The 27,195-nt window shown below is 37.2% G+C and overlaps 3 protein-coding genes across 6 annotated transcripts in view; 2 read left to right on the top strand and 1 right to left on the bottom strand.

The window, feature by feature from the left end:
- LOC135501914 (CDK5 regulatory subunit-associated protein 3-like) overlaps nt 1-27,195 on the bottom strand; it is a 281,400-nt gene that overhangs the window by 154,851 nt on the left and 99,354 nt on the right. The gene's annotated exons all lie outside the window — the stretch shown is intronic.
- The window catches only part of LOC135501909 (serine beta-lactamase-like protein LACTB, mitochondrial), a 158,523-nt gene that overhangs the window by 85,973 nt on the left and 45,355 nt on the right, over nt 1-27,195 (top strand). The window lies entirely within an intron of this gene.
- LOC135501623 (IgGFc-binding protein-like) lies at nt 16,731-23,271 on the top strand. Its single transcript, XM_064793837.1, has 10 exons — nt 16,731-16,789; nt 17,013-17,311; nt 17,869-18,068; nt 18,361-18,553; nt 19,287-19,385; nt 19,768-19,818; nt 20,107-20,151; nt 20,559-20,609; nt 20,937-21,184; nt 23,173-23,271. The coding sequence occupies exons 1-10, from the start codon at nt 16,731-16,733 to the stop codon at nt 23,269-23,271; spliced, it is 1,344 nt and encodes a 447-aa protein (XP_064649907.1).

Raw genomic sequence — 27,195 nt, 5'->3', positions numbered from 1 at the left:
AAATCCTAGTCAAACAATTATTCAGTCAAATCCTAGTCAAACGATTATTCAGTCAAATCCTAGTCAAACAATTATTCAGTCAAACACCAGTCAACACTTCACACATTTCCTTTCAGTCAAACACCAGTCAACACTTCACACAACTTCTCTCAATTCCTTTCAGTCAAACACCAGTTAAAACCGCTCCTCAATTTTGAGGAGCGGACTCACAGTCAAACAGTAGTCAAAACACAACTTCTTCAGTCAAACACCAGTTAAAACCGCTCCTCAATTTTGAGGAGCGGGCTCACAGTCAAACAGTAGTCAAAACACAACTTCTTCAGTCAAACACCAGTCAAAACAACTCTCCAAAATTGGAGAACGGACTCACAGTCAAACACAGTCAAAACACAACTTCTTCAGTCAAAACAACTCTCCAAAATTGGAGAACGGACTCACAGTCAAACAGTAGTCAAACTTTTTTACAAACCGCTCGCTTCGCTCGCTGAACAACAATTCTACAAACCGCTCGCTTCGCTCGCTGAACAACAATCCTACAAACCGCTCGCTTCGCTCGCGGCTGCGCTTCGCTCGCGGCTGCGCTTTAAAAACGATATCTAATAGATTTTTTTGTATAGAAAATGACTCATATCATCAGACACGTCGCTAGCGCTTCAAAAAAGAATAGAGATCCTAGATATTCAAAAAATAACAATCTAACAGACTATACCTCATTCGAAGATGAACTTAGAGATATAACAGACTATTCCTCATCCGAAGAAGAGGACTATCTTTCGGAAAGCGAATTAGATGCCAAAATTATACCTCCAGAATCAGAGTTAATCACTTGGAAAGAAGTTCCTTTAAATGTGTGGTATAAGATTGTAGGGAAAGAGCAGAAGATTACCAAACACGGAGAAGCGTTAATTCTAACTCTAAAATATAGAAAGCTGCAGCCCTTGAAAACTTTTTCAACTTCGTTGATCAAACGAGATTTAGAAGCGAATCCTAACTTGAACTATATAATATCGTTAGGAAAACCTAAAGGGAAAAAGTATTACGCGTTTAAATTAGTGCAAGGATAAAATGGTATAATTTTATAAGAAGTGTTACGTTCTTATAAAGTTACATCATTACTTTAGTCTGACTCGCTAAAATAGCCCAAACAGTTAATCACCGATGAAAGTCAAGTTATTTCAGATTCTCTGTAACTTTATTTGATTTTTTATATGTCTGAATAATAAGGTCAAACTCACTCGCAGAAATATGTTCATTCGTAATCGCGCGTGAGAGTAAATTATTTACATCGTTTAAATGATCTTGTGTGTGAATCCAGATTGTTTTATGTTTTTTCATTTTTTTCCTTAATTGTGGAACAACAATTTTACCTGCTGTGCCTAACATAGTACAAACAACAGCTAAAGGTAAAGTAACAATATTGGTTATTACACCACCTGCGCCAATCGAAGCGATTCCTGCTCCTGCTATAAAAAAGCTAGTTTCTAACCAATGAATGATATTTGAAATTTTTTTATAATTTTTATACAGTTGACGTCGTCTTCCAATTTTTTGTTGTAAGTCTGACTTGATCTGCTCAATCTGCTCAAAGCGAAATTCATCCTGTTCGGGGATGGAATCTAAAACATCCATTCTTTTATTCTAACAGTAAATCTATGGTACACGGGGTTTTAAATTCAATGGGTTCATTGTTTTGATTTTTTATGTCAATTTCGACATAGGAAAAATCCTGGTCTTGAATCATGACTTTTTGTAATGAACTATATTCCACAAGATCCCCATAATTTTTTCCTTTCGCGACAAAGGTGGAAATAATATCAGAATGAACCCCATCTAAAAAAATTTTACCGTTATCCACAACATTACAACAAATACGATATTCTTGATGGGGTAAAAATTGACAAGGTTGTTCTCCTTTCACTTCATTGATAATATGTGCATCTTCCAATTTAATTCCCAATAAGGTACGTAATTCCTCATGGATCCATACTATAAAAGGAGGCTTCACTTTTATCACAATTTTTCCTTCGCTTTCCAAATAAGTGATCATCATCTTGTTCTGATGTCCTTCTTCCTCCAGCGCATGTTGTATCGCGTTGATATAAGAGTCAATGCTATAAAGTCCTTCTGAGATATAGACAGAACCATGATTTCTAAAAGTATCAGCTGGAGCCGATTCTGCAAAATTTAAATAGTTATTTTTTGAAAATCTTGAAATATTAAAATAAGTTGTAGGAATAATAGCATGTGCGACACGTACAGTTTTATACTGATTAATATTTGTCCTTAAGGACTGTCTCTTTGTGTTATGAAAGCGTAGATTCATACTCGCTGCGCTCATCGTCATTACTTTATTTTAGAAGAATTTTTTTTTGCTTTATTTTTAATTGTTCCTGCATTATTCACTACAACTTGAATCACAACTAAAATAGTGACAGCCACTGCGATAATCAAATGCTCTGCTAAAAATCCTATCACACCTGCAGCTGCTTTTAAGATAGTGGACACAACGGTTCCTAAAATTCTAGGGAGTGCTGCTAGAGCTTTTGAACCTAAGGAAAGTAACCAATTTTTAAATTTTATCAGACCTTGTGTAATTTTATTCGGTGAACTAGGAGTATCTGGTTTTCCAGGTCCTATAGGTTTACTAGGTGTATCAGGTCCAGGTCCAGGTCCAGGCTTAGAAGGTGCACTTGGTTTTACTAAAGACGCGAGACTTGCACCAATGGCAGATAAAGTAAAAATAACTGCACTAACAATAGTAGCAAGTTTAAAGCCCTTCAATTTGAATAAAGCTTTTAATCGGTCTCCTAAGGATTCTTTTGCATCATTCACTGTATCACGAAATTTTTTAGCTAATTGTTTAAAATGTTTTTTACTTCTTTCATTCAAATTAGCCACTTCATCTGATTCTGCCTCATCAATCTCTCTAAGATTTTGTTCTTCATGCTCAATTAAAGGCTCCATTTCAATATCATCACTTTGCCTCAATGTGTTTATTTTATCTTTTATTCTGTCACGTGACTGACTATATTTTTCTTTAATCGATTTAAACTGTCTTCTGAAATAGTCTATAATCTCATCTAATTTAGAATTCTTTGTTTTCATTGGTTCGTTTGAATTCAAAGTGGTTTCTTGAATGTCATCAACATCATTAGGGTCAACATCAACAAACTTTGTTTCATTTGTATCAAGATTAGTGTCTTGTACAAGATTGGTGTCTTTATTTGCAATAATAAATTTAGGTTCCAGAGGATAAGGTGAGCTAGAACCTGCCCCTTCTTCGGGAAACAATTGTTTTCTCACTTGCTTTTTTTCTCCAACATTTTCAAGCATTGGAGTTTCTCCATCATTATTTGGTCTAAAAAAACTCTTAAATTCTGCTTTTCCTTCTCCTTTTAAAGAGCCCCTCATATAAGGTTCTTTATTTTTATTATACGATAGTTTAATGTCTCCTGTTGATGATTTATAAAATATATCACCGTTTTCACTAATTATCACTCTGTTACGCAGTTCGTTCATGGTCCGATTCGCCTTTAATTTTAATTTATTTTTATCCATAAAGTCATGTAAAAATATTTCTTTTTCATCAATGATGGCCAGAGCGTTCATTTCACTAACTCTTGGAGGTCGTGGTATATCTCCAATCAAATCATTCGTAAGAATAACATCATTCGCTGCTTGTTGATCTAAATTATATTCCAGACCATCTTCATCTCCTATATCAGCTTCCCAGTCAATCTTTTCAATGACATTGTCCATTTATTTTAAAGAAATTTTGATAACACCGCAGATCCCACCACACTGCCTGCAATGTACATTTGTTCATACTTTTTCTGAGACTCACTTGGCGTATAAAAGTGGTTTAAAGTTGGTTCAGGGTGGATTCTGTCGTAATAGCGAATAGAATCTTCCATATCTAACATGTCTGATTTTGCTTGATGTTTTTTCTGACGTTGTTCTGCAAGGAAATCTAGGTGTTTTATCCTATTCTGGGACCACGTCGCAGATTGTTTTTGTAATTTTTCTAATGCTAAATCATGTCACTTTCGTTCATCTGCAGCATTCTGTCTATCAAATGCATGAAAGAGTGCAGAACCTCCAACGAAAGCAGTTGCATTAGCCACAGCACCAAAAATCGTTGTTAAAATCATGCCTGCCATATTCGTTTTATTTTATTTAAATTTTTTTAATTAGTGATGTTCTTTGGTAGACTCATATTTTTCTCAAGATAACCTTTTGTAATAATAGCAAGTGTCACTGCACCAGTGAGCTTAACAGCTTCCATAAGGTCAGGTTTACTAGGATCTCCAATGTTTGACTTCAGTAGTTTCTTTGCAGCTAATCCATAGCCAACAGTTAAAGCTGTTAAAACAGCAGCGTGATAGATTGTGTTTCCAATATTTTTCGTGTCAATACCAGTTCTCATTTATTTAAACAGAAAAAAATTAAATTTCTAATTTAGATTTTGTTTGTTTTTCTTTCACAGGTTGTTCCACGTGTTCAGTCACCTCAGATTTTGAATTTTTTGTGAAATACAATACATAAGTTGCTAAACCAAGTCCTCCAATAAGGAGTGTAAAATAATAGGTTGTATTATTTTGACTAGGAGTTGATGTCTCTTGTGATGTTTCTTCCACTTTAATTTTTTTACGATTCCTGTTCATTTCACCCAATTTTTTCCCCCATGCTACTTTTTTAGGATCTTTTGGTTTATCTTTAGTTGTAATTTCTTTTACTTTTTCATTATCATCACTCATTTATTTTATAGAAATAAATTATCAAATTATTGTCATAATTATTGTCATAATTATTGTCAAATTATTGTCATAATTATTGTCATAATTATTGTCATAATTATTGTCAAATTATTGTCATTATTATTGTCATAATTATTATCTTTATTTAATGAATTATCATTAATATAAAAGATGATAATCATGTATGATTATTTTTTATTTTGTTGTAAATATACACAACATTTCAAATGGAAAAGCCTCTTTGAACAATTAGCGTTTGGGAACATTCCTTCCCATGTTAAAATAAAGCATCCTTATTTATTCTACAACAATATACCTTTTGAAATGGTAGAGGATCATCGTCTATTTGTACAACAGATTACGTCTTCTATTGTGTTTGAACACCCTCGCGTTAAACAGTCAAAAGAAATGATGCTGCAACTTGCCTATATGGAAAAAATGAAAGAGAATAAACAAGCGCTGGATGTGATTAGAAAGGATTATTGGTCTGATAGGCGTAATTTATTATTGAAAAAATAACCAAACGTATATCTAATAAAAAATTTTTACTTTGTATATAAGATGGATTATCTTGTACGTGATTGTAAAAAATGTTTCGAAGAAAAATTATTGGACGATTTTGAAAAAGATGAAAAATGTAAATGTGGAAGAGCATACAGATGTAAAACGTGTTGTAACAAATGTAAAAATAAATATGACAAAGATAAAAGATCGACCGATGAATCTTTTAAAATATCAAAAAATCTTTATTATTATTATCCACATGTCTTAGAAACCATCAACAAAAATCCAAACTTGAAAAAGTTATTGGTTGTTCTCTAGATGGCTTGTACAAGTGGATTGAATATCAATTTGATGACAATATGACATGGGAAAACCATGGTGACTATTGGCATATTGACCATATTCTTCCAAAATCACATTTCAATCATCTTAATGAAGAAGAACTTTTGCTATGTTGGAATTGGCGGAATTTACAACCTATTACGAAAGAAGAAAACATGAGGAAAGGGAATAAAATTGACTATGAATTATACTATCAAAATGTATCTTTAGCAGCAGAGTTTCTTGAAGAAATTTAAAATAAATGATCACCTCCATGATGATTTTAAAATTCTCATGGGTGTGATAAGCCCTGCTTCTATCATTTTCGACCAAGTGGTGATTATGCTAGAAGCTAAAATTTATCATTCTAAAGGCTAGAACCTTCAGCTCATCTGTTGAAAACTTTGAATTGTTAACTGGTAACATATGTTTTTATTTTTTATACCTATTCTGTAGGCATAAAAGTTAAAATAAATTATGCGAAAAATAACCAAACAAATGTGATCTAATAAAATGTTTTTTCCTTTAAATAAACACAATGCCTGTTAACAATTTTGATTTGTCGACAGATGAGCTAAAGGTTCTAGCCTTTAGACAGAAAGTTAAAAATTATGGCTCATTATCAAGAGCTGTTTTGTTAGAAAAACTTGAGACAATTGAGGAAGTGAAGATTGAAAAACCTATCTCACAACTTTCACAAATTGAAAAGAGGGTGTTGGCCCAACGGGTTGGAATTAGAAATAACAGAAAAATTCCCAAGCTTGAGCTAGATAAAAAATTACAAGAACAATTAGGGAACATAAATGTTCAACAAATTCCACCTAAACCAGTTAAACCGAAATTATCCATCAAACAACCTTTGCTAGCACAAGCGAAAGCAGGTGGGTATCGTAATTACCATCATCTATCCATAGAAAAATTGAAAGAACTTTTAAGTAAACCACCAATTAAACGTATTTTAAAATCTGACCTCATTCAAAAAGCGAAAGAAATTGGTATCCAAGTACAACCCAATATGAAAAAAAGCTTTCCTTGAACATCTCATTAAACAACACGAAGGGTTTAAAGAGTTGAAAAATTACAAGTCAGCCTTTAAGGGTTTTGCAAACCACTATAGAATGATGGGTTTGCCTAAAATTGGTATTGAACCGTTTCTTAAGAAAGTTGAAGCCACTTTACAAGATAAAATTAAAGAAGAATCGCAGAAGAGCAGTTTAAAAATTAATATTATTTTACACATTTTAATGAAACGTAAAGGTGAAGTACAAGAATTTGAATTAAGATCACGACATATCATAGGTTACAAAGAAGAGCTCAATTTTCCACAAATGATTGAAGATATGTTAAAAGAGTTGAAAAATCTCATTCAAAAAGGAAGTAATTGGAAATTTGTGGGGGTTACAAAATTAGATGTCCACACTGTCAAGTACCAACCGCTTGGAGGCTCGAGCTATATTCAACTTCCAACTCAAATCAAGGCTAAAAAAGCAGTCATTAATGTTAAAAATCAAGATCAGAAGTGTTTTAGATATGCAGTCGAATCTGCTCTTCTAAACTTGGAGAAAAACGCAGAACGCGTTTCAAATTACAACAGACCTGAGTTTGATCACATGTTCAAAGATCTTGACTATCCTGTCAAAATAAAAGATATAGCTAGGTTTGAGAAGCATAACCGAGAGATTGCAATCAATGTATTTAGCTATATCTTAAAGGAGGGGTCTAGTAAACCTTTCCTTGTTATTACACCAGTCTATAATTCAGATAAAATAGTTGAGAATGAAAAATATATCAATCTGCTTTATTACAAACAGGAGGATGACATGGTAGAAAGCGCTAGCAACGAGTGCAGCGAGTGTGAAAAAATAGAAGATATTTCTGATGATGCCAATTATCATTATGCATGGATTAAACATTTTTCAAGACTTGATAGTCCATCTCATTCAAAACAAAAAGCAGCAGTTAAAATTTGTTACAGATGTTTGAAAGTTGTATCAGCAAGTACAAAGGAGCTTCGTGACAAACGGTTTCAAGAACATGTGGCACACTGTAAAAAATATGAGTTGTCAAATATTTCCATACCAAAAAAGGTAAAAATACATTAGCATTTCAAAAATTTGATGCGATGGTAAAACATCCTATAATAATCATAGCAGATTTCGAATCATATTTAAAACCTATGGAAAGAAAATTGGGAGAAAAAACAATTCAATCGCATGAACATGTTCCAAACAGATTCAAGAAAAAAATCGCATGTACACCTATATCCAAGAAAATGAACTTGTAAATATTACAGCACATTTTGTAGAAAAAATTGAAGAGCTGTGTACAATGCTTGCATCAAATTATATGTTTAAAAATACACCAGATGACCCAAATTTTATCCCCATTTATTTTCACAACCTCTCAGGATATGATGCACATTTATTTGTGAAAGAACTAAAAGGCAGGCTGAATGTCATCGCGTCAAACTCTGAAAATTACATATCTTTCAGTAAATTTATTGATGTAGGGGAAAAGTCTCTTGAAATTCGCTTCCTAGATTCATATAGACTCATGCAGTCATCTTTAGACGTTCTTGGGAAAAATTTACCAGATAAGGACAAGATAAATTTGAAGCATCATTTTAAAGATAAATTTGACTTGGTGAATCAGAAGGGATTTTATCCCTACGAGTTTATAACTGATTTTGAAAAACTGCAACAGACTCAACTTCCAAAACAGCATGCATTTGATTCAGCCTTAAACAATACAAAAATTTCAGATCAACAGTATGCACATGCACAACATGTGTGGAAGGTGTTCAACTGTCAAACCTTTGAAAATTATCATAAAATTTATCTTGAAACAGATGTTCTGTTACTCGCAGACATATTGGAAAATTTCAGAACGACCTGTTTAAATCATTATAAATTAGATCCTGCCTGGTTTTATACCTCACCAGGATTATCATGGCAAGCGATGCTGAAAATGACAAACATTCAATTAGAACTTTTAACAGACTCTGACATGTACATGTTTTTCGAAGAAGGCATTAGAGGGGGAATGTGCATGGCTACTCATCGCTATGCCAAAGCAAATAATCCACCCCTGAAAGACTATGATGAAAAACAACCTACAAGCATTATTTCCTACTTGGATGCGAATAACTTGTATGGAGTCGCTATGGATCAAAAACTACCATATCAACATTTCAAATGGATGAAGGACTTTTCCCATTGGCAAGACACCGCCTGCACATTAGAGGTTGATTTAAACTATCCATACCATCTTCACCAGCTTCACAATGATTATCCACTTGCACCAGAGCATTTGAATGGTAAGCTCATTCCTAATTTACAGCATAAAGAACACTACATTGTGCATCACAAGACCTTGAAATTCTACTTGAGTCAAGGGCTCAAATTGACTAAGATTCATAGAGGTATTTCATACGAAGAAACTGATTTTCTAAAACAATATATTAACCTTAACACAACCTTAAGGGCCAAAGCGAAAAATGACTTTGAAAAAGACTTCTTCAAACTGATGAACAATAGTGTGTTTGGCAAGACCATAGAAAATGTGAAGTTACGTGAAAATATTACGTTAGCCACTAATGCTAAACAACTTAGGAAATGCGTAAATTCAAACAACTATCGTGCGCATAAAATTTTCAATGAAAACCTGGTGATGGTCCAACGTCAAAAATCTTGCATGAAGATGCAGAATTATTTGACTTTTCAAATTTGCCAAAAGATCATGCACTGTTTTCAGAAGCAAATAAAAAGGTGATTGGAAAATTTAAGGATGAAGAAGCTGGACATGTCATCAGTGAATTTATAGGCTTAAGGTCTAAGCTGTATTCCTATGTCACTGATAAAACACAAATTAAGAAATGCAAAGGTGTCAAGAAGAATGTGATTGACAAGGATATCACCTTCGAAGAATACAAACAAGTGTTGTTGGAAAAAATTCCTATTGAAAAACAAATGACTGTATTCAGAAGTCGAAATCATCGACTTTTCACAGAAAAAGTAACCAAAGTAGCACTAGATGCAGCGGATGATAAGAGGATGATTCAAGCTGATGGTATTTCAACCTTAGCTCTAGGTCATTATAAAATTAAAAAATAAAATGTTAAAATAAAGTGATGACAACGAGCGCAGCGAGTGCGAACTTCCCTGAGTTTTTAAAATATAAGTCAAATGTACAATACCCTTTGACCTATAAGAATAATTCTTTAACCAAAGATCCTTTTATCCATCAACAGATTACTGTGGACCATCGTCAAAGTTTCAACTACGATACGATTGATATTTTTCCTGATAAGATCTCACCAAGAATATTTTCAACTTATGCACAAGTACAAGACTATTTAAAAAATGCTACCGTGGATAACTGGGAAAACCAATTTAAATTTGCACTATGTTGTGCGACATCTGGCTGTGGCGTATCATGGCATAATCCTATTAATCATCAGGATCCTTTAGTACAAAGTATCTTTAGATTTCATGTGTACTTTACCCTTCGAAAAATTTTACACCAGCTAAAAATCCATTTACCAGGGAACCCTGACTTTAATTAAAAAAAGAACCCCTATCATAAGCAAGCGTATGACAAAAAAGGGTATGTGTATGCTGATCATCATCGACTTTACATTGATACATTATCGTTCATTTATTCAGATGACTGGACTAATTTCATTGCTTTAGATGGTCAAGGATTGACCAAAGCAGGCATGAGTAGAATCAATGAATCGATTAGAACGTATGTGTATTGCATCCTGGGTGCACAAACCATGATCAGGCAAGATATTTTAGACTCCTTAGATGCACAAAAACAGTTTGGAATTTTAGTGGAGGATGCGCTTCAAGGTCAAACGTTAGTCGATTCCATAAAAACATTCCAGTCGGCAAGTATATTAATTCGATCTAAACAATCGTATGCGAACGCCTTAGAAAAAGTAGGTTCACGACTAGATTTTGCTTTAGGCTTAGGGTTACAACTTGTACCGAGTCATATGCGATTACATATTGGTACGATTGAAGGGTATAATAACTCTCTGTTAACTGCCACGGAAAATACAACTTTTGGTATCAACACGCATATCAATGTTAGAAAAAAGCGACAAGTGGCACCAACACCACAAACAATTATAACACCCATACCAACATCAACACCAACACCACAACCACAAACTAGTTCTTCAAATTTGAATAACGAACAACCTGAAACAAGCGCAGCCGCGAGCGTCAGAGAGCGCAGTCATACAAATTTTACAGCAAGTTTAGTAGCACTTGCATTGTTATTGCAGTATTTTTTATAAAATAAATATGACATCAGTGATGCAAGAAGAATATGCGAAGTACTATTATCCATCTGCTTTAAAATTTTATAGGATCATGAAGAAGAAAGATCCTAACATAAAATTTGATGACATTGATGCATTTGTAAAACAGCAAAAAAGTTATCAACTACATAAAAAACAGACACAAAAAATTCAGGGCCACATTATAGCTTATCAAGAAAATGCACTATGGTTCATGGATCTTTTAGACATGTCAAATTACTCAAGACAAAATAAAGGTTACAAATGGATACTTGTTGCTATTGATACATTTACTAGAAAAGCCTATGCTGAAGCTTTAAAAAATAAGACAAAATTTGAGGTGAAAAATGGGTTTGAACACATGTACAAAGATTCAGGGGCAATAAAATTAATTATTACAGATTCAGGCAATGAATTTTTAAACAGACCAGTACAAGACCTATTCAAAGAGTTAAACATCAAGCACGATACAGTTGAGGTAGATGATCATCATGCATTAGGCTTGATTGATAGATTGAGTAGAACCATTAAAGAGATGATATTCAAGGATTTTACAGAGAAAAATTCAGTTAAATGGGTTGATCATTTGCAAGAGTACATTTCAGCATACAATAATAGATCACATAGAGGAATTTTAAACTATGCTCCTAATGAAGCTGTGCATCATGAAAGTGAGTTGATTGAACACAATTTAGAAAAGTCTATGCCAGTTGAACACAAATTTAAAATAGGCGATTGTGTTAGAAAGAAGTTAAAAAGACCTATATTTACTAAAGGTTACAAACAAATATGGTCCAATAGAACTTACACTGTAAAAAATATTGAGGGTGTTCATGCAATATTGAATGATGATTCTAGAGTCAGATTAGATGCCTTACAAAAAATAACAAAGGATTTTGAAGACATGGGAGAAAATAGTGTGGATAAAGCGGATAAAGACATAAAAATTAAAAAGATCGTTCAACACAAAGAAGGCTTAGATCCTGAAAATATTATTGACTCACGCTTGAGAAAGAAGTAAGATATTTATAATGTAAAATCATATTATAAAGATGTTACTCAATTTGCAATGAAGGTGCTTTTTTCATTTCTTTTGGCACATCTCGCCATCTTCTACGAGTCAACATATGGTCTAAATAGGTTCCAATAATAGCCCACCATGTTTCTAATTTGGTGAAACTGTCATTCACCGATGTCTCAAGTTGATCCACTTTAAGATTGACATTAGTCACTGTCATAAAGCCAGCATCCAACTGATCTAATTTATTTTGAACTTCAACATCTTGCACATTAAACCTGTTTTTAACCTTGAAGATGTCTTCTTTTATATTCTCAATAGCTGCTGCTTGATCATCTTGTTTAACATTGAACTTAATCGTACACATGTTAGTCATTTATTTTAAAAAAAAATTTTTCCCTTAAATAAAATGGAAACTTCTTATGGACGTTATCTTGATCCTTACAGATCAGACAAGTACCCCAAAGGCTTAAAAGCCAAACGCTATTATGAGGTGATCACTCATAATCCTAATTCTGTCAATCCAGGAGAAACACTTCATGTGAAAATTCCCAAGCTTGAAAAAGGACAAGTGATTGTCCCTGAAAGCATGAAACTCACGTTTAAACTTTCTACCACATCAAAAGTAAGCAATGCGGCAAATGCTGCAGCTGCTACATTTGTGGCTAATGTGGGTAGAAATATTGTAGAAAGAATCACCACAAAATTGGGTGGAAAAACCATGAGTGAGGTGGATAAAGCCTTCATCTACAACACCTTCAAGGATTTTTGGCTCACCGAAAAACAGCGAAAAAATCGTGTACAACAAGGAATTGTGAAAGACCAGCGAAAAGATGGCATTAAAACAGCTTTTGAGGATCGTTACTGCATCCCCATTGAATCAGAACTATTTGATACCCATACCCCCTTTTATCCCTCAGCGATTTTGGAGTCCATTGAGTATAACATCAAATTTAATGATGCAAAGTATGTTGTCGCAGGAACAGCAACATCAAAGACATATGCTGTGCCGGATATTCAGCTTGAATATGAAACAGTCACCTCAGATGTCCTGGCTGAAACCATTGAATCTGTCTATAACTCTGAGATGAGATGGATGTTTGAAGACATCCATCTTTTGAAGACAGAGTCAATTGGTACGAATAAACGGGTGAATATCAATGTAGATGTTAATCGTGCCTCAACAAAAGGTATTCTATTATTTTTCCAAAAAACATTTAGTGACTATGATTCTGAAAAAACAAGTTTTCAAAATCCTGACATCACTAATGTGACCATTACTTCAGAAGGAATATCTCATTGTATATTCAAGTCAGGGTTGAAAGCCTATAATCAGTTTGATGAAATCAAACGACATTATATGACGGAAGATCTTAAGCAAACGGAGGAATGTATGTTGGATGTAGAAAAATTCTACGAGAAACAAAAATATGGCTTGTATATTGATCTGAGAAGTACACAAGATAACACTGTGCATGGATCAGGAACCGCCATGAGTAATATCAAACATGGTTTACAACTTGAACTCAGCAGAAATTCTGACACAGAATATGATATGCTAGTCTATATTGTAGCAGATGGTTTGGTAGGACTTGAGAATATGAAAGTGAAGGGGAGTGTACATTAATGTGTAAAATAAATGAATTATTGTCATGTTCCATTCAATATGCTAGTGTCCGGCATGACTGATTGTGGGAAAACCTATTTTATACTAGATCTTCTTGAAAAAGAATTTCAGAAAAAATTTGACTACATCCTTATCTTTTGCCCTACCATTGATATGAATAAAACATATCGTGTCAGATCTTGGATTGAACACGATGACTATATTTTTATTAACCCACCTCAACATGTGCAAGAAAATTTAAACCAATGTTTAGAACATGCCATTGACATGTTTAAAGATGAACAGGAACAAACTTTATTTATCATTGACGACTGTGCGAACCATTGGGATGCAAAAAATAAATCCACCAAACTAACTGAATTAGCCTTCTCTGGAAGACATTTTGGTTTATCAGTTTGGCTCTTAACTCAAAAATATAATGCGATTTGCAAAGATTTTAGAGACAACTGTAAGCATATGGTGATCCATACGTTGAATGATCAATGTTCTCTCGATCAAGTGTTTAAAGAAAACCGCTGCATCCCTATGGGCGAAAAACCTGCAGTTCTTGAGCAGATTGATAGCGGAAAACGACTTGTACTGCGCAGAACACAACCGTTTGAGTATAAAATTTTGTAATATAACAAATGGACACGGAACATACGCACTTACTTGTTCAAGATCCTGATGATTCTGTGACAGAGATGCGATCAGAACTCTTAACACATTATCAAAGCGGTCTTTTAACAAAATTAGGCATGAAAGTGTCTGAAGCGACTATTAAAAAAGCAAGTGGGAAAAATCTTGAAAAAATGTACAATGAATATCAAACACGTTATAATACGCAAATTGCAGATGAACTGGTCTCCAATTTATTATTCGCTTATACGCAAACTGTACGAGTTATGTTTCCAAATTTAGATCAGAAAAAACTTCACGAAAAATTAAATAACAATATCATCATCAACAGCGAAATAAAAAAAACAATTGGGCTATTATATGAATCCAACTCTTCTGGCTGTAGGTTCCATCGCAGCCAATACTGCTGAATCTGTTTTACCTGTCACGGATGACTAAATTTTATAATAGGAAATCTCTTATAAAGTTTAATTAGGCCATGACATCTCTTCAAAAAGTGTATAATAGGTGTTCAGCGCAGGGGTTGGTTTGACCACTTGAATTTCTAAGTGATAGAAATCCATGAGGCGTTGTAACACAATTTTATCCATAAAAAAGTTTTTACGTTTGTGTAAGGCTTTCATGGTTTCAAATTTTTGAATGAGCATGGAGTAGTCTTTTTTCATTTTTTCTTTCACGTCAAACGATACGGGGTATGTATTTAGTAATTTTTCAAAATCTGCTTGTTTTGACGTGGTGGATGTGATGATATGAGTTTGATCCATACCATACCATTCAGAAACAAGTGGACTTTTTTGAATAGCATTATTCCAAATACGACGTTCATCCACAGAATAACATTGACTGCACACCACTTCCCAGTCATACAGATCATAGTCTGTGCTAAAACAATCATGACATATCCAACCATTACAAAAAAGTCTCACATACTGACTGATGATTTTAATTTTATCCATAAGTGTTGTGACACCCTTTAAATCGGATGGGTGAAATGCTGTCTCTGTGTGGACTCCATGTTGATTGGAATTTGTTCTAATGTATCAAACGTTAAAAGAGGTTTAATTTTTGGTGTCATTTTTGGTTCAGGGGTGAAAAATTTCCTCCGCGTATCAAAAGAGAGGTAAGGTAATAGATCTCGATAGATAGAACAATCATTTATTCTTTTTCAAAAATTCATTAAATAGTGTAACTTTATAAGAACGTAACACTTCTTATAAAATTATACCATTTTATCCTTGCACTAATTTAAACGCGTAATACTTTTTCCCTTTAGGTTTTCCTAACGATATTATATAGTTCAAGTTAGGATTCGCTTCTAAATCTCGTTTGATCAACGATGTTGAAAAAGTTTTCAAGGGCTGCAGCTTTCTATATTTTAGAGTTAGAATTAACGCTTCTCCGTGTTTGGTAATCTTCTGCTCTTTCCCTACAATCTTATACCACACGTTTAAAGGAACTTCTTCTTTCCAAGTGATTAACTCTGATTCTGGAGGTATAATTTTGGCATCTAATTCGCTTTCCGAAAGATAGTCCTCTTCTTCGGATGAGGAATAGTCTGTTATATCTCTAAGTTCATCTTCGGATGAGGTATAGTCTGTTAGATTGTTATTTTTTGAATATCTAGGATCTCTATTCTTTTTTGAAGCGCTAGCGACGTGTCTGATGATATGAGTCATTTTCTATACAAAAAAATCTATTAGATATCGTTTTTAAAGCGCAGCCGCGAGCGAAGCGAGCGGTTTGTAGGATTGTTGTTCAGCGAGCGAAGCGAGCGGTTTGTAGAATTGTTGTTCAGCGAGCGAAGCGAGCGGTTTGTAAAAAAGTTTGACTACTGTTTGACTGTGAGTCCGTTCTCCAATTTTGGAGAGTTGTTTTGACTGAAGAAGTTGTGTTTTGACTGTGTTTGACTGTGAGTCCGTTCTCCAATTTTGGAGAGTTGTTTTGACTGGTGTTTGACTGAAGAAGTTGTGTTTTGACTACTGTTTGACTGTGAGTCCGCTCCTCAAAATTGAGGAGCGGTTTTAACTGGTGTTTGACTGAAGAAGTTGTGTTTTGACTACTGTTTGACTGTGAGTCCGCTCCTCAAAATTGAGGAGCGGTTTTAACTGGTGTTTGACTGAAGAAGTTGTGTTTTGACTACTGTTTGACTGTGAGTCCGCTCCTCAAAATTGAGGAGCGGTTTTAACTGGTGTTTGACTGAAGAAGTTGTGTTTTGACTACTGTTTGACTGTGAGTCCGCTCCTCAAAATTGAGGAGCGGTTTTAACTGGTGTTTGACTGAAAGGAATTGAGAGAAGTTGTGTGAAGTGTTGACTGGTGTTTGACTGAAAGGAAATGTGTGAAGTGTTGACTGGTGTTTGACTGAATAATTGTTTGACTAGGATTTGACTGAATAATCGTTTGACTAGGATTTGACTGAATAATTGTTTGACTAGGATTTGACTGAATAATTGTTTGACTAGGATTTGACTGAATAATTGTTTGACTAGGATTTGACTGAATAAAAACCTAGTCAAACCTAGGGTGAGTTAGAACCCCCACTTTTACACTACTGATAACATATATAACAAACCACACTATGTCTTATCTGAATCCGGATCCTGCAATATTCAACCGATTTCAGAAATACATCGAAAGGTTTAGAATAGTATTCGCCCTTTGTTGAATACGAACAGACAGCCTTTACTTGCGGTCATGAGTACCGTAACATTTAAATAAGACAGGTGGGCGACAGCTTATTCGTGATATCCTTTCGAATAGTTCGTCCAGAGAGGTAGGATGACTTTGGAAGTCTTACCACACAGCAGATTTTTGTATTCATTCCAAATAGAAGTCGAATTTAATAGTGTTGATACTTTAGCTGTAAGAAGAGCGAGGATCCAGTCATCAAATGTTCGGATAAGAACAATGCCCTCATTGCATCAGACACGTACTGCGGTTACATCAAGTCAACCACTGGACCATTCGCAGAGTGCATCAAGAGCGCAAAGGTAGATTGGAAGTCAGCCTATGCTGCTTGCCAGATAGATGCTTGCGCTTTTGTGGACAAACCCGAGTCCATTAAAGAAGTGATATGCGCTGATGTGGGAGAATTCGCCAGCGAATGTCAGCTGAATGGTTACCAACCTTCGAAGGTTTGGAGAACAACCACATTCTGTCGTAAGTTTGACTCATTCTGCTTTTCAAAAAGATGCTTTGGCTTCAAATCTACAATAATGGCCTTCCGATTGCTTGTCGAATATCAAAATGGAACCAATGAAGTTCTAGCCTTGTAACCCTCAATTTGATTGGGGAATATTCCTGAGGTCACGCTATGCCTAAGGCAACTGGTCACAGAAGTTCGTAAATCAAGAACCATTTGGCTTCGGTGTGGAGCCAGTGGTGCTGGCGTTGTTCCAGTGCATCTGGAGTGGGTCCATTGGCTCTAGGATCTGGTAAATGCCAAGAGCGTCTGGTTTCAACCCGAGTAAATTGGCTCTTGGGGATCTTGTGTTTGGTCAGCGCCAGCATCCATTGACTCGTGTTGTGTGATTCTGGTGTTGGAGCAGTGGCTCTGATGTGAGCGCATTGTAAATGATGAGACCTTTCCGGACATCCTTAAAACAAGCATGTAGACGTTAAAACTATCATCACAGTTTTCACTTCATTATCGAATGGTCTCTACCTTGTTCTCTTTTTACTGTTAATATACGATTAATATCAATGTCATTTTCCAGCAATGAAGTGCCCTGCTAACAGCGTATATGAGTCCAAGATGCGTCCATGCCAACCGACGTGTATCAAGCCCGAACCGATCTTCTGTGAGGATGAGTTGATGGAAGGCTGCAAGTGTAATAAAGGCTTCATCCGAGATGGTGATTCGTGTGTCCCCGAGCAGTCATGTGGCTGTTGGGATGCAGACAAAAACTATTACACGGTGGGTAATGAGTAGAACCCCACTGAGTCAGATCGTGTCTAACTCTTCACCCTAAACTGCATAAACGAAGAAATCGCCCCCCTCGCCGTCTAAGACAATGTTACCTTCATCAACCATTTGATAAGTACTTCTGCTTATATTGCTACTCTTATGAGGAAAAAACTATACGGTCTTTTCTTCTTCTCTTTTTCGGTATGACGTAATCTCACCAGGATTGCAGAGACCAAAGCATGTAGTGGGGCTTTTCATTGTACTCCATCTGCTGATATTGTGAACACTTTTTTCCTATTAGATTGGCGATGAGCGCATAAGCTCCGACTGCACGACACTTTACAAGTGTATCAAAGTAGGATCAGTCGCCAAGCTAGGGTCCAGTGAGCTTAAACCTTGTGGCAAGGATGCTGTATGCAGACCTGGAGACAAAGGGGTCTATACCTGTGGCTGCAAGAAAAGATACCAAGGAGATGGATTCCAGTGCACGAAACGTAAGTGCAGCAAGTATGGGTACCGTTAAGAATGACACCTCACCTGTTGAAACGAACTTGATATATCCCCTCGTGACTAGTATAAACTCGCTAGCACACGCCACGAAGGTCGTCTGGGACCATCAGTCATGTGCTTTCCATGGTTATGTCAACATGTTTAGAGTATTCGTAATATGTTTTCCTTGCCCCTACTGTATACATCCAGACCGAATGGAACCATCGGTTCTCTTCACAAACTCTGTTTCGTGACTGGTATAAACTCGCTAGCAGACGCCACGAGGGTTGTCCATGGATGAAACGATTAGAAAGCTCCTGTCATGTGCTTTCCATGGTTATGTCAACATGTTTAGAGTATCCGTAATATGTTTTCCTTGCCCCTATACATCCCAACCAAATGATACCATTAGTTTTCTTTACAAAACTATGTTTCCACGAAGTGCGTATCTTAGCATCTTTCATATGCTGCAGTTATCTATACAAGCATCGGAACGTCCTTTGGTTCATCCCTACAAAGGCCAATATTTTGCCAAATTTGCCATCCCTTTGCGTGTCTTCGTAAACTTGTTATCATTTTCCTTCATAAACGATATTGCAAACGGATCTCCATCCACACGACCGAAAGGGTGCACTAAAGTTTACAAGTTTCAAGTGTTTTTCTGTTGAAAGATTAAACATTAACTAGGGAGAGGAAGAGGTTTTCAACTGCCAGTAATTAACTTCCTTTTTCTTCAAGAATGCACAAATGTTGCAAAGAGATGGACGGGGGATAAATGTGTCAACCGCTGCGCTCCAGAGGAGATCTGGGATGACACCAAGAAGATCTGCACACCGAGTGAGTATGAGACATCACAGGATTAGCCTATAACATAGCACTTATCCTTTTAAATATATCTGTCTTTCTCCGGCTGTAGTTAATCCTCTTGAGGCAGCTCGACTGTGGTAAAACAGTGTTGTATGTTAAATGCGTTGCAACTCGTTTTCATTATCTGCACTCGCTTTTTGGATGCGACCTCACCAAAGGCTTTGCCAAAGTTACTTAACCATCGCGATCTCATTCATGATAGAGTGACGCGCAAGTTCGGTGTGAATTCCTTAAGCCATGAGTTTGTACATTAATACGCAAACACCAGGTGGTTTCAAAATAGAATCCACTCCAAGCTGAATGAAGTTTCGTAACCATTAACTGTCGTTTAATGCTTTACCTTTTTCTCTAGGGTGCACCGAGTCTCAGTTATGGAACATCCCGACCAAACGATGTGTAGACAGTATGTATGTCTTATCTCAATAACTGTATAATAACAAACGCACGATTACGATTACTGATGATGAAGCCTGGGAGATACTAGTGCCGTGGTCCTTGGCCTCGACATCCAAGGACCGTTGGTGGCAGTCATTAAGATTTTCGTGATTGTGAATGTGATGATGGTTAGGTTTTAATGTTAGAATGTATACTCCGACCTGATAATTATATTAATGAAGTTCATATATCCTTTTGGAGATATATTTGGAAAAGCCAGAGTATAAAAGTTATTCCGTTCAAATTTTACCTTCAGGGTGTAAACCTTCTGACATGTTGAAGAAAGGAGACTGTGTTGCTCGTAAGTATAGTTCATTATATTGGAGGATATTCAATGTAAAAAGATATAATTCACCGAAGCCTTAATTCCGAATCCTTAAATTTCAAATTATGGATTCCAAGATGTTCAATCTGAAAAAGTGCTCGTACATCAAATGATTTGTTGATACATTAAATACTTTGTCAGATGTAGTGTAGCCTGTACGCTGTTCAGAGACGATGATAGAATAGACAAAACACTGAAGGGAAAAGTCTGGTTCAAGGCAAGCAGTTGTTAACATTACCGAAGCCACGTAGTCACTACTGTCTATCTACATTCAGCTTTGCTTGGAGATGTTACATGACATTTTAATTTCGATCACTCATCAAGAGGTGTTCGTTCTTAACCTCGAGGCTAAATACACATTTTCTTGTTTTCCTTCACTTCAGGTTGTACTCCACCGAAATCATGGGATCTCAGATTGAAGAGTTGTACAGAAAGTAAGTCCGTCTTTGGAATTGAGTTTGAATAACCAATAACGAACTAATTGATTAGTGATAAAATGCCTCTGTAGAAATGATACAACGCGTTAAAACTTTGTCTTGGTTCTCAAAGTGTTGCTCTTGAAAGTCGTTTATCCAAACGACATGTATTCAATTATCGGTGCATCATAACGGTAAGTCAAATTGTATATCAGGCGTGTTTAGACTCATTTGATTCCAAACTATGTGGCGAAGTTGATTGTCTCCTCAGCACAAATTGATGCATGTAGATTATTGATGTTTGATGTATACTAAGTGTAGCTCTCCGTCTGTTTTATCCACTAGAAATCTGCACCTGCAAGGCTTGGGGAGATCCCCATTACCATCGTTACGACGATTTTACCAGAATGATCGACTTCATGGGTGTCTGTAAATACGTCTTCTCCAAGACGACCAACTCTGACGTCGCGTGTTCCTTCTCCATTGAGGTGAAGAACGAATATCGAGGCAACACAATTGTGTCTTTCGGTAGGATGATGGACCTGAAGATGGGAGGTTTCGTTGTCAGACTTCACAAGGACGGATGGACTAGGGTACGTTCTCATATACTAGTATATGCTCCACCCTTTTTTTGATGAATTTGAGCTGTTTGATAAATTGCTAGAACTGTCATATTGTTGTGGTGGTTCATTTTTCTTTCATCAAGACAGAATCTCGATCTGCACACTCTAATAAGATGTTTGGATCCAAGAGCGTTAACATCTCACTTGTTTCTCATTGGGGTTTTTTCGCATTATTTGCATGTGATAGGCGAAATCAAAATACAAGCAATGTTCAGTCAATATACTGAAGTGTAATGGTATTTTTACCGGCTAATTATAAACCGCGAGATGCGGAATGCGAAATCTTGAGATGCCAACCTCTGTGAGAGTAACATGCGCCAGAGGATGTATTGCAAATATGGAACCTGAAAAGGCGAACATTTATGAGACCGAGGCTGTAGTCTGGAGTTATCACTGTTTTGATTGGCCAAATGAAATAGACTCCGCTCTGCGATGTGTGGAATTTAACCTAACTTATAGCCTACTTTCGATGGTCAGTGTTACGCTCCAACTCTATAATAGTGCCAACTCTGATGGACATGATTCCAACTTTAATATGCCAACTCTGATAGCGATAGATAAGTACTCAGCCGCAAGATGTCTCTACCCGGTGAACGGTTTGTTGCAGCTCTAATATGCCAACTATACGAGAGTTTGCAATCAGTCTGAATGATTTAAAAACGCCTAAGTAAGGCAGGATGATCGTTCGTCTTCTTATCCGCAAGGACGCAAAGATCTCCCATGGTCCATTCAGCTGACTTCCTGAACATCCTGAAGATATTGGGCACAAAAAGAGCAACAATTTGATTGTAGCCATTGGTATTTTGGTGTTTAATGAATGCGGGTTGTAAAATGACGGCAAAGGCATTTGACATGCCTGTGCGCCGGCTGTATGATTTTCGTGTTGATTTTTTCAGTGTAGAAAAAGTACATGGTGTCCTCCAAAGATTGTTTGACCGCCCTGCATCAGGACTTGTCCCTGCTTATTCATGTTTATTGACATTTGCTCATCATCTTTAGATATAGGTTATTGTGACAGATATTAGTAAGGATAAAACAATCGTAGATGAAGGATATCTCAGTTGACAATTGGCATTGAGATCCAAAGATCTTAGGTCCAACTACCCGTGGCTAGTCAGATGATAGAGTCGTGGGGACACCCATTACCACTAAGATTACCAAATGAGGCAGGATTTGCATTTCTAAACCTTATAGACAAAAAAGAGCCCTAACTTTGGACAGAAATAAGTAATTAGGGTCTAATTGCCCTTTAATTTGGCAAGCTAGCTTGTGGAAAAGGCACACCATCCTTTTGTGTCGCAAGGAGCAAGGAGCTAACAAATTAGACCCTTATTAGTCTTTTTCGAACAAAGCTATGGCCTAAAGTGTCTAGAAATGCAAAATTAGCCTCTTTTGGTGCTATGACTGAGTAAAATGAATCCGTGCAAATACATTAAAAAGCAAGAAAACCAAGTATAAAAACATTAAGATCACTTACTATGTATTTTCTAATAGATACAGATAGTACAATTACTGACTACGATATATTTTTTCGTCAGAAAAATCTCTGGAATGATAGCCTTTGAACGAAATTAGAGGTTCTCATCAAAATTATCATAAAGTGTATAATCATGGTTCATGTTCTGTTTAATTATATGTTTAGTTGACTATTTACTAAACAAAACTAGACCTTTGTTCACGGTAAAGTAAGGTGAAGCTACACATGTTACGGTTGTTATTAACTACATCAGATAGGAGCACTTCCACTCATCAAATTCTCTAGCTGATGTTGAGTTTATTAGGAGAAAATCACCGTCTTCCGGAAAAGCTGTTGAAGGTCGAAATTTGGCAAGCCAAATGTTAAGAAGCTTGTCTTTGAAGCGTTTTCGATAATCCTCTGCTGTCATTTTCCCCTGGAATGCGTCAAAATCGTCCATCAGTTCTTCATTCAAAACGTAATGCCCATTGACCTTTTCCAGTGTGATTCCTCTCGTCTGTGCATCTCTGGCCCACAGCATGCTCGCACCCGTTATGCCAAAGAGCCAGTGATTTTCTGGGACAGCATCCCATTCCGTTAAATTTTCACCCCTTTCCGCTCTTATAGCCTGTCTTATTTCATCATCATCCAAAGGCCATTCAGCATCCAGAGGTAAAGTATCTGATGGGTCATCGGGTCCTTCATGGGGTTTTCCTATCGACACCGTTGGGGACTGCAAGTCTACGGAACCACGCACATTATCTGAGGTATTCTCGGTACTCTCAAACACACTTTCGTTTGTAAATGCATCATTTGGGTTCAAGTGTGCAGCACCGATACTGGGACTGTCTGCCTGATGCTGGGCTTCTTCAAGGCTCGTGTAATGTAGTTCAAAGGGGTGTCCTAGTAGGAGTCTTGGGCACTGAGTAGTTTCAGCAGAAGGGTGGATGGTAACAGGACGATCAGATACGCTCGAAATTACCACAATTTGCATTTTCAACATCTCTGAAGCAGCGCGCAGAACTAAGTGGTCTCCCCATGTACCTTGGCGGCTCATTCGACTCAGGTACTCCTCCCAACTGTTGTCACCACTCACAAACGAGAATAATTCGGTGCCATCTGACATCCTGGGTTGCGTCGTAAAAACTCTACGATGTTTAGTCTTAGCGTTCTCGGGTTAAAATCGTTTATGCCGACGCGTTCCAACTGGTCGACGAGAGCTGCGAACATGCAGTTCCCATCGCCTTCAATTTCTCGTCTAACCTGGAGACCATGGTTGGTGATGGTTGCGAAGAATCGCTCTTGCATGTTATTTCTTGACTGGTGTTCCAATCTTGAGCATTCAATTGCTTGGTTGAGTTCAATGAATTCCAACATTGCCTCCACAGATGAGAAAGACGCTGTATTCTTTATATACTCCTCGAATAGATATTCCTCTGTTGTCTTTGCAGTTCTCGGTCGGCGTTTCGCTTCTTCTTCACGCGTCATAGACGTGATATCGCTCACCGAAAACCATCCTTCATTTTTGGCATCATCTAGGATGTATTTTACCCTGTAACGGTACTTTTGTTTCCGAGCCTTTGTAACGACCCCCTCGACTGCCTTTGGTGCCTTCACCTTCTTTCCACTTTTCCGCTGTTCTCTACCTTGAATCCGCACCAACACTTTATCCCCAACTGCGTATACAGTTGGAGGTGATTTGCCAAGCTTTTTGTTAACCATCTTCTGTGCGTATTTCTTCGAAGTCTTTCTGACCTCTTCTCTAATTTCATCGGCAGCTGCTTTGAAAGCTTGAACATCTTCCAGGGTTGCACTGTTCTCTTTTGTATCCACCTGAAAAAGACGGGAAAACATTGAGAGTATGAGACAAACAACGGGAGAGATTTTACTTTCCATGTGCGGGTCATTCTATGCCAAAACAACACCCCCTTCCAATTTGGCTCATCTTCAGCACACATAGGGCCCATCGAGGAAAATATCACATAGAAATATTCGAACCTACCACCTTCGTTTTTTTCGGAGCATTAAGTCGTGATTTCTCGCTCAGGTGTTCAACTATCTTGGAAGCTCAACACAGAAATTTCACCAGAACCTCTTTACTGATTTGTCACATGAAAGAGGAGCAAGCAAAAATAAACCCGCTTGACGAAGGATGACTGCATCCCGCATCTAGGAATTATCTATAAAGGATAATCACCCCCATTTCTTCTTCGTCCTCCTCCTCATGTTCGTCTTCGTCCTCGGTTGTTGTTCCATCGTCGTTCTTATTCTTTTCTTTACTGACAGGCAACCAAGGCGCTCGGGCGAAGTACGACTCAAAAGGACAATATTTATCTGAAAAAAGGTACACATGAAAAGTCGCCGGGCAATTTTCCATTGCTTTGTGGTACATGTACCTGACTTTTGTCTTCCCCAAAATATTTTTCTGTCCATCTGATCACAGACGAAAACTTTCATGTCCTAATAGGAATTCCTAGGGGTAATAATTCAGAGGTGGGTATCAGGAGGGGGCAAAATTTGATGGCGGATCCTGAAGATCACCAAGTACTGTAGTCTCCTCGGATCATAAAAACCTTTAGATGTGTACTTACTCTTAAAAGCTTCGTGCGGGGAGTTGTTGTACAGTCTTGCGTAGGACGGCAATCCTTCAACCCAATTATGAGCCTTGCCCGTTTGCACAAATTGTGAAATGTCAAACGCGAGTTTCTCTTTCCACGTTCTTTGTACCCTTTCAACCTGAAAACAAAGAACAGGATTATTATTGTCCGTTAAGATTTATTCACAAGCACGAATTTCATATCTGCGGGACGTATAATTTTATGGAGGAGTTCATGGGTTGCAGTAACAACAGGCGATAAATATAAAGTGACGATTTGGATATAAATTTATTCACTGACAGTCGGACCTACCATTGGAACTACATATGTCTCCAAGACCCTGAGTTAAATTCATTTTCCCGGGGGGTCCATTGAAACAAATTCCAATCTGTCCTACTGTACCTGCATTTTTTAAACATTTAAGCGCATTGAAACTAACCTTTCCTTGGGTCTGGGGATGATACGGCCGACCCTTGATGATTTTTACGTTTAACCTCTCTGCTAGTCTGCTAACCATCTTTTTGAATTCTCCGCCGTTATCGCAATGGATTATTTTGGGGCAGCCGTGTTCCATAAATATTTCACACAGCTTTTCAGCCACCCCAGGCGACCCTTTGTCGCAAAGTGGCCTCAGCCAAAGATATCTTGAGAAGATGTCGAGCACTGAGAGAACGTAACAGTACTTCATGTCGTCTATTTCTACGGGCATGTTTAAGAAGTTCACAAGGTCCATTTGGATCCGGGCCATCACTGATTTTGCCAGAACAGGCCGAAGCGGAGCTTTGTTGGAGAAGAGAGGTTTTCGGCTCTGACTCTCTTTCATTTTTGCAAGATATCGACGCACAAGCTTTTCTCCCATCGCACAGTATTGCCTGGATATAACGGCGGATAGTTTCTTGGCAGCGAGTCCTTTATATTGGCCAAAGAAATACCTGACTATAGGCTCAATTTCTGATACCCTCGGAACTATCCTATGTCCACCGACTTCCACAATTCTTTCCTCGTCGTTCCCATTTAGCGGATTGGATTTTCTCATGATTCGGTACCTGCCAGAAATCTTCTTCTGGTATGCTTTCATTTCCACAGGCATTGAAAGTTCCCGCCATCGTACGTCTTCCGACAGAAAACGATACAACTCCTTGTAAACGTCATCATCGATCGGGTAAACAGACGAACTCCGAGGCTGCTTTGCACTGTCCTGAAAAAGCGATGAAAAAGCTATAGCAGTTGAAAATGCTCCGTGAAAGGAAAACTTCCCATCCATCTCATCATTGAGCTGTATCTGCCCTGCAAATTAAGGGGTCGGATGTATTGGTTATGGCAGTGTAAAGTGCCGTATTCGAATGAAATGGACAGGGCCATTGTGCATACCACTCGTCAGACAGACACATCAGCGAAGTATTTGACCACGGTGGCCTTGGAAAGTAGGTCAAATTGGTCAAAATTGGACTGAGGTGATGTGTAGCCTTATTACATACCGATGATGAAAGTTTTGCAAGGATCCAGCCATTCTTATTAGTTCAGCAGATATAGCCCTTTTTACCGTTTTCGGTTTAAACCACCTGGTGGCCAAACGAATAATCAGACCACACCGAAATTTGGTGTCCAAGGTCATTTCACTAAGAGGTACAATTGTACCAAGTTTCAAGTCAATAGCATCATTAGTTGCGAAATGTGCCAATAACGGTTACTTTACGCTATTTGACCTCAGCTGTGACCTTGAAAAGTAGGTCAACTCAAAAACCCGTGTGATATGTCATGTATCGTCATTAGATGTACCTTTGATAAAAATTTGGCGATGATCGAGCCCTTATTTAAGGAGATATAGCACTTTTTGTGTTTTCGGTTCAAGCCACCTTGTGGCCAAACGAAGAATCAGACCGGACCGAAATTTTGTCTTTAAGGTCCCATTACATAGGGGTACAGAT

The sequence above is a fragment of the Lineus longissimus genome, chromosome 17, assembly GCF_910592395.1.
Source record: "Lineus longissimus chromosome 17, tnLinLong1.2, whole genome shotgun sequence".
Taxonomy (NCBI): domain Eukaryota; kingdom Metazoa; phylum Nemertea; class Pilidiophora; order Heteronemertea; family Lineidae; genus Lineus; species Lineus longissimus.
The sequence above is the reverse complement of the archived record's forward strand: the minus strand, read 5'-3'. Positions and strand labels throughout refer to the sequence as shown.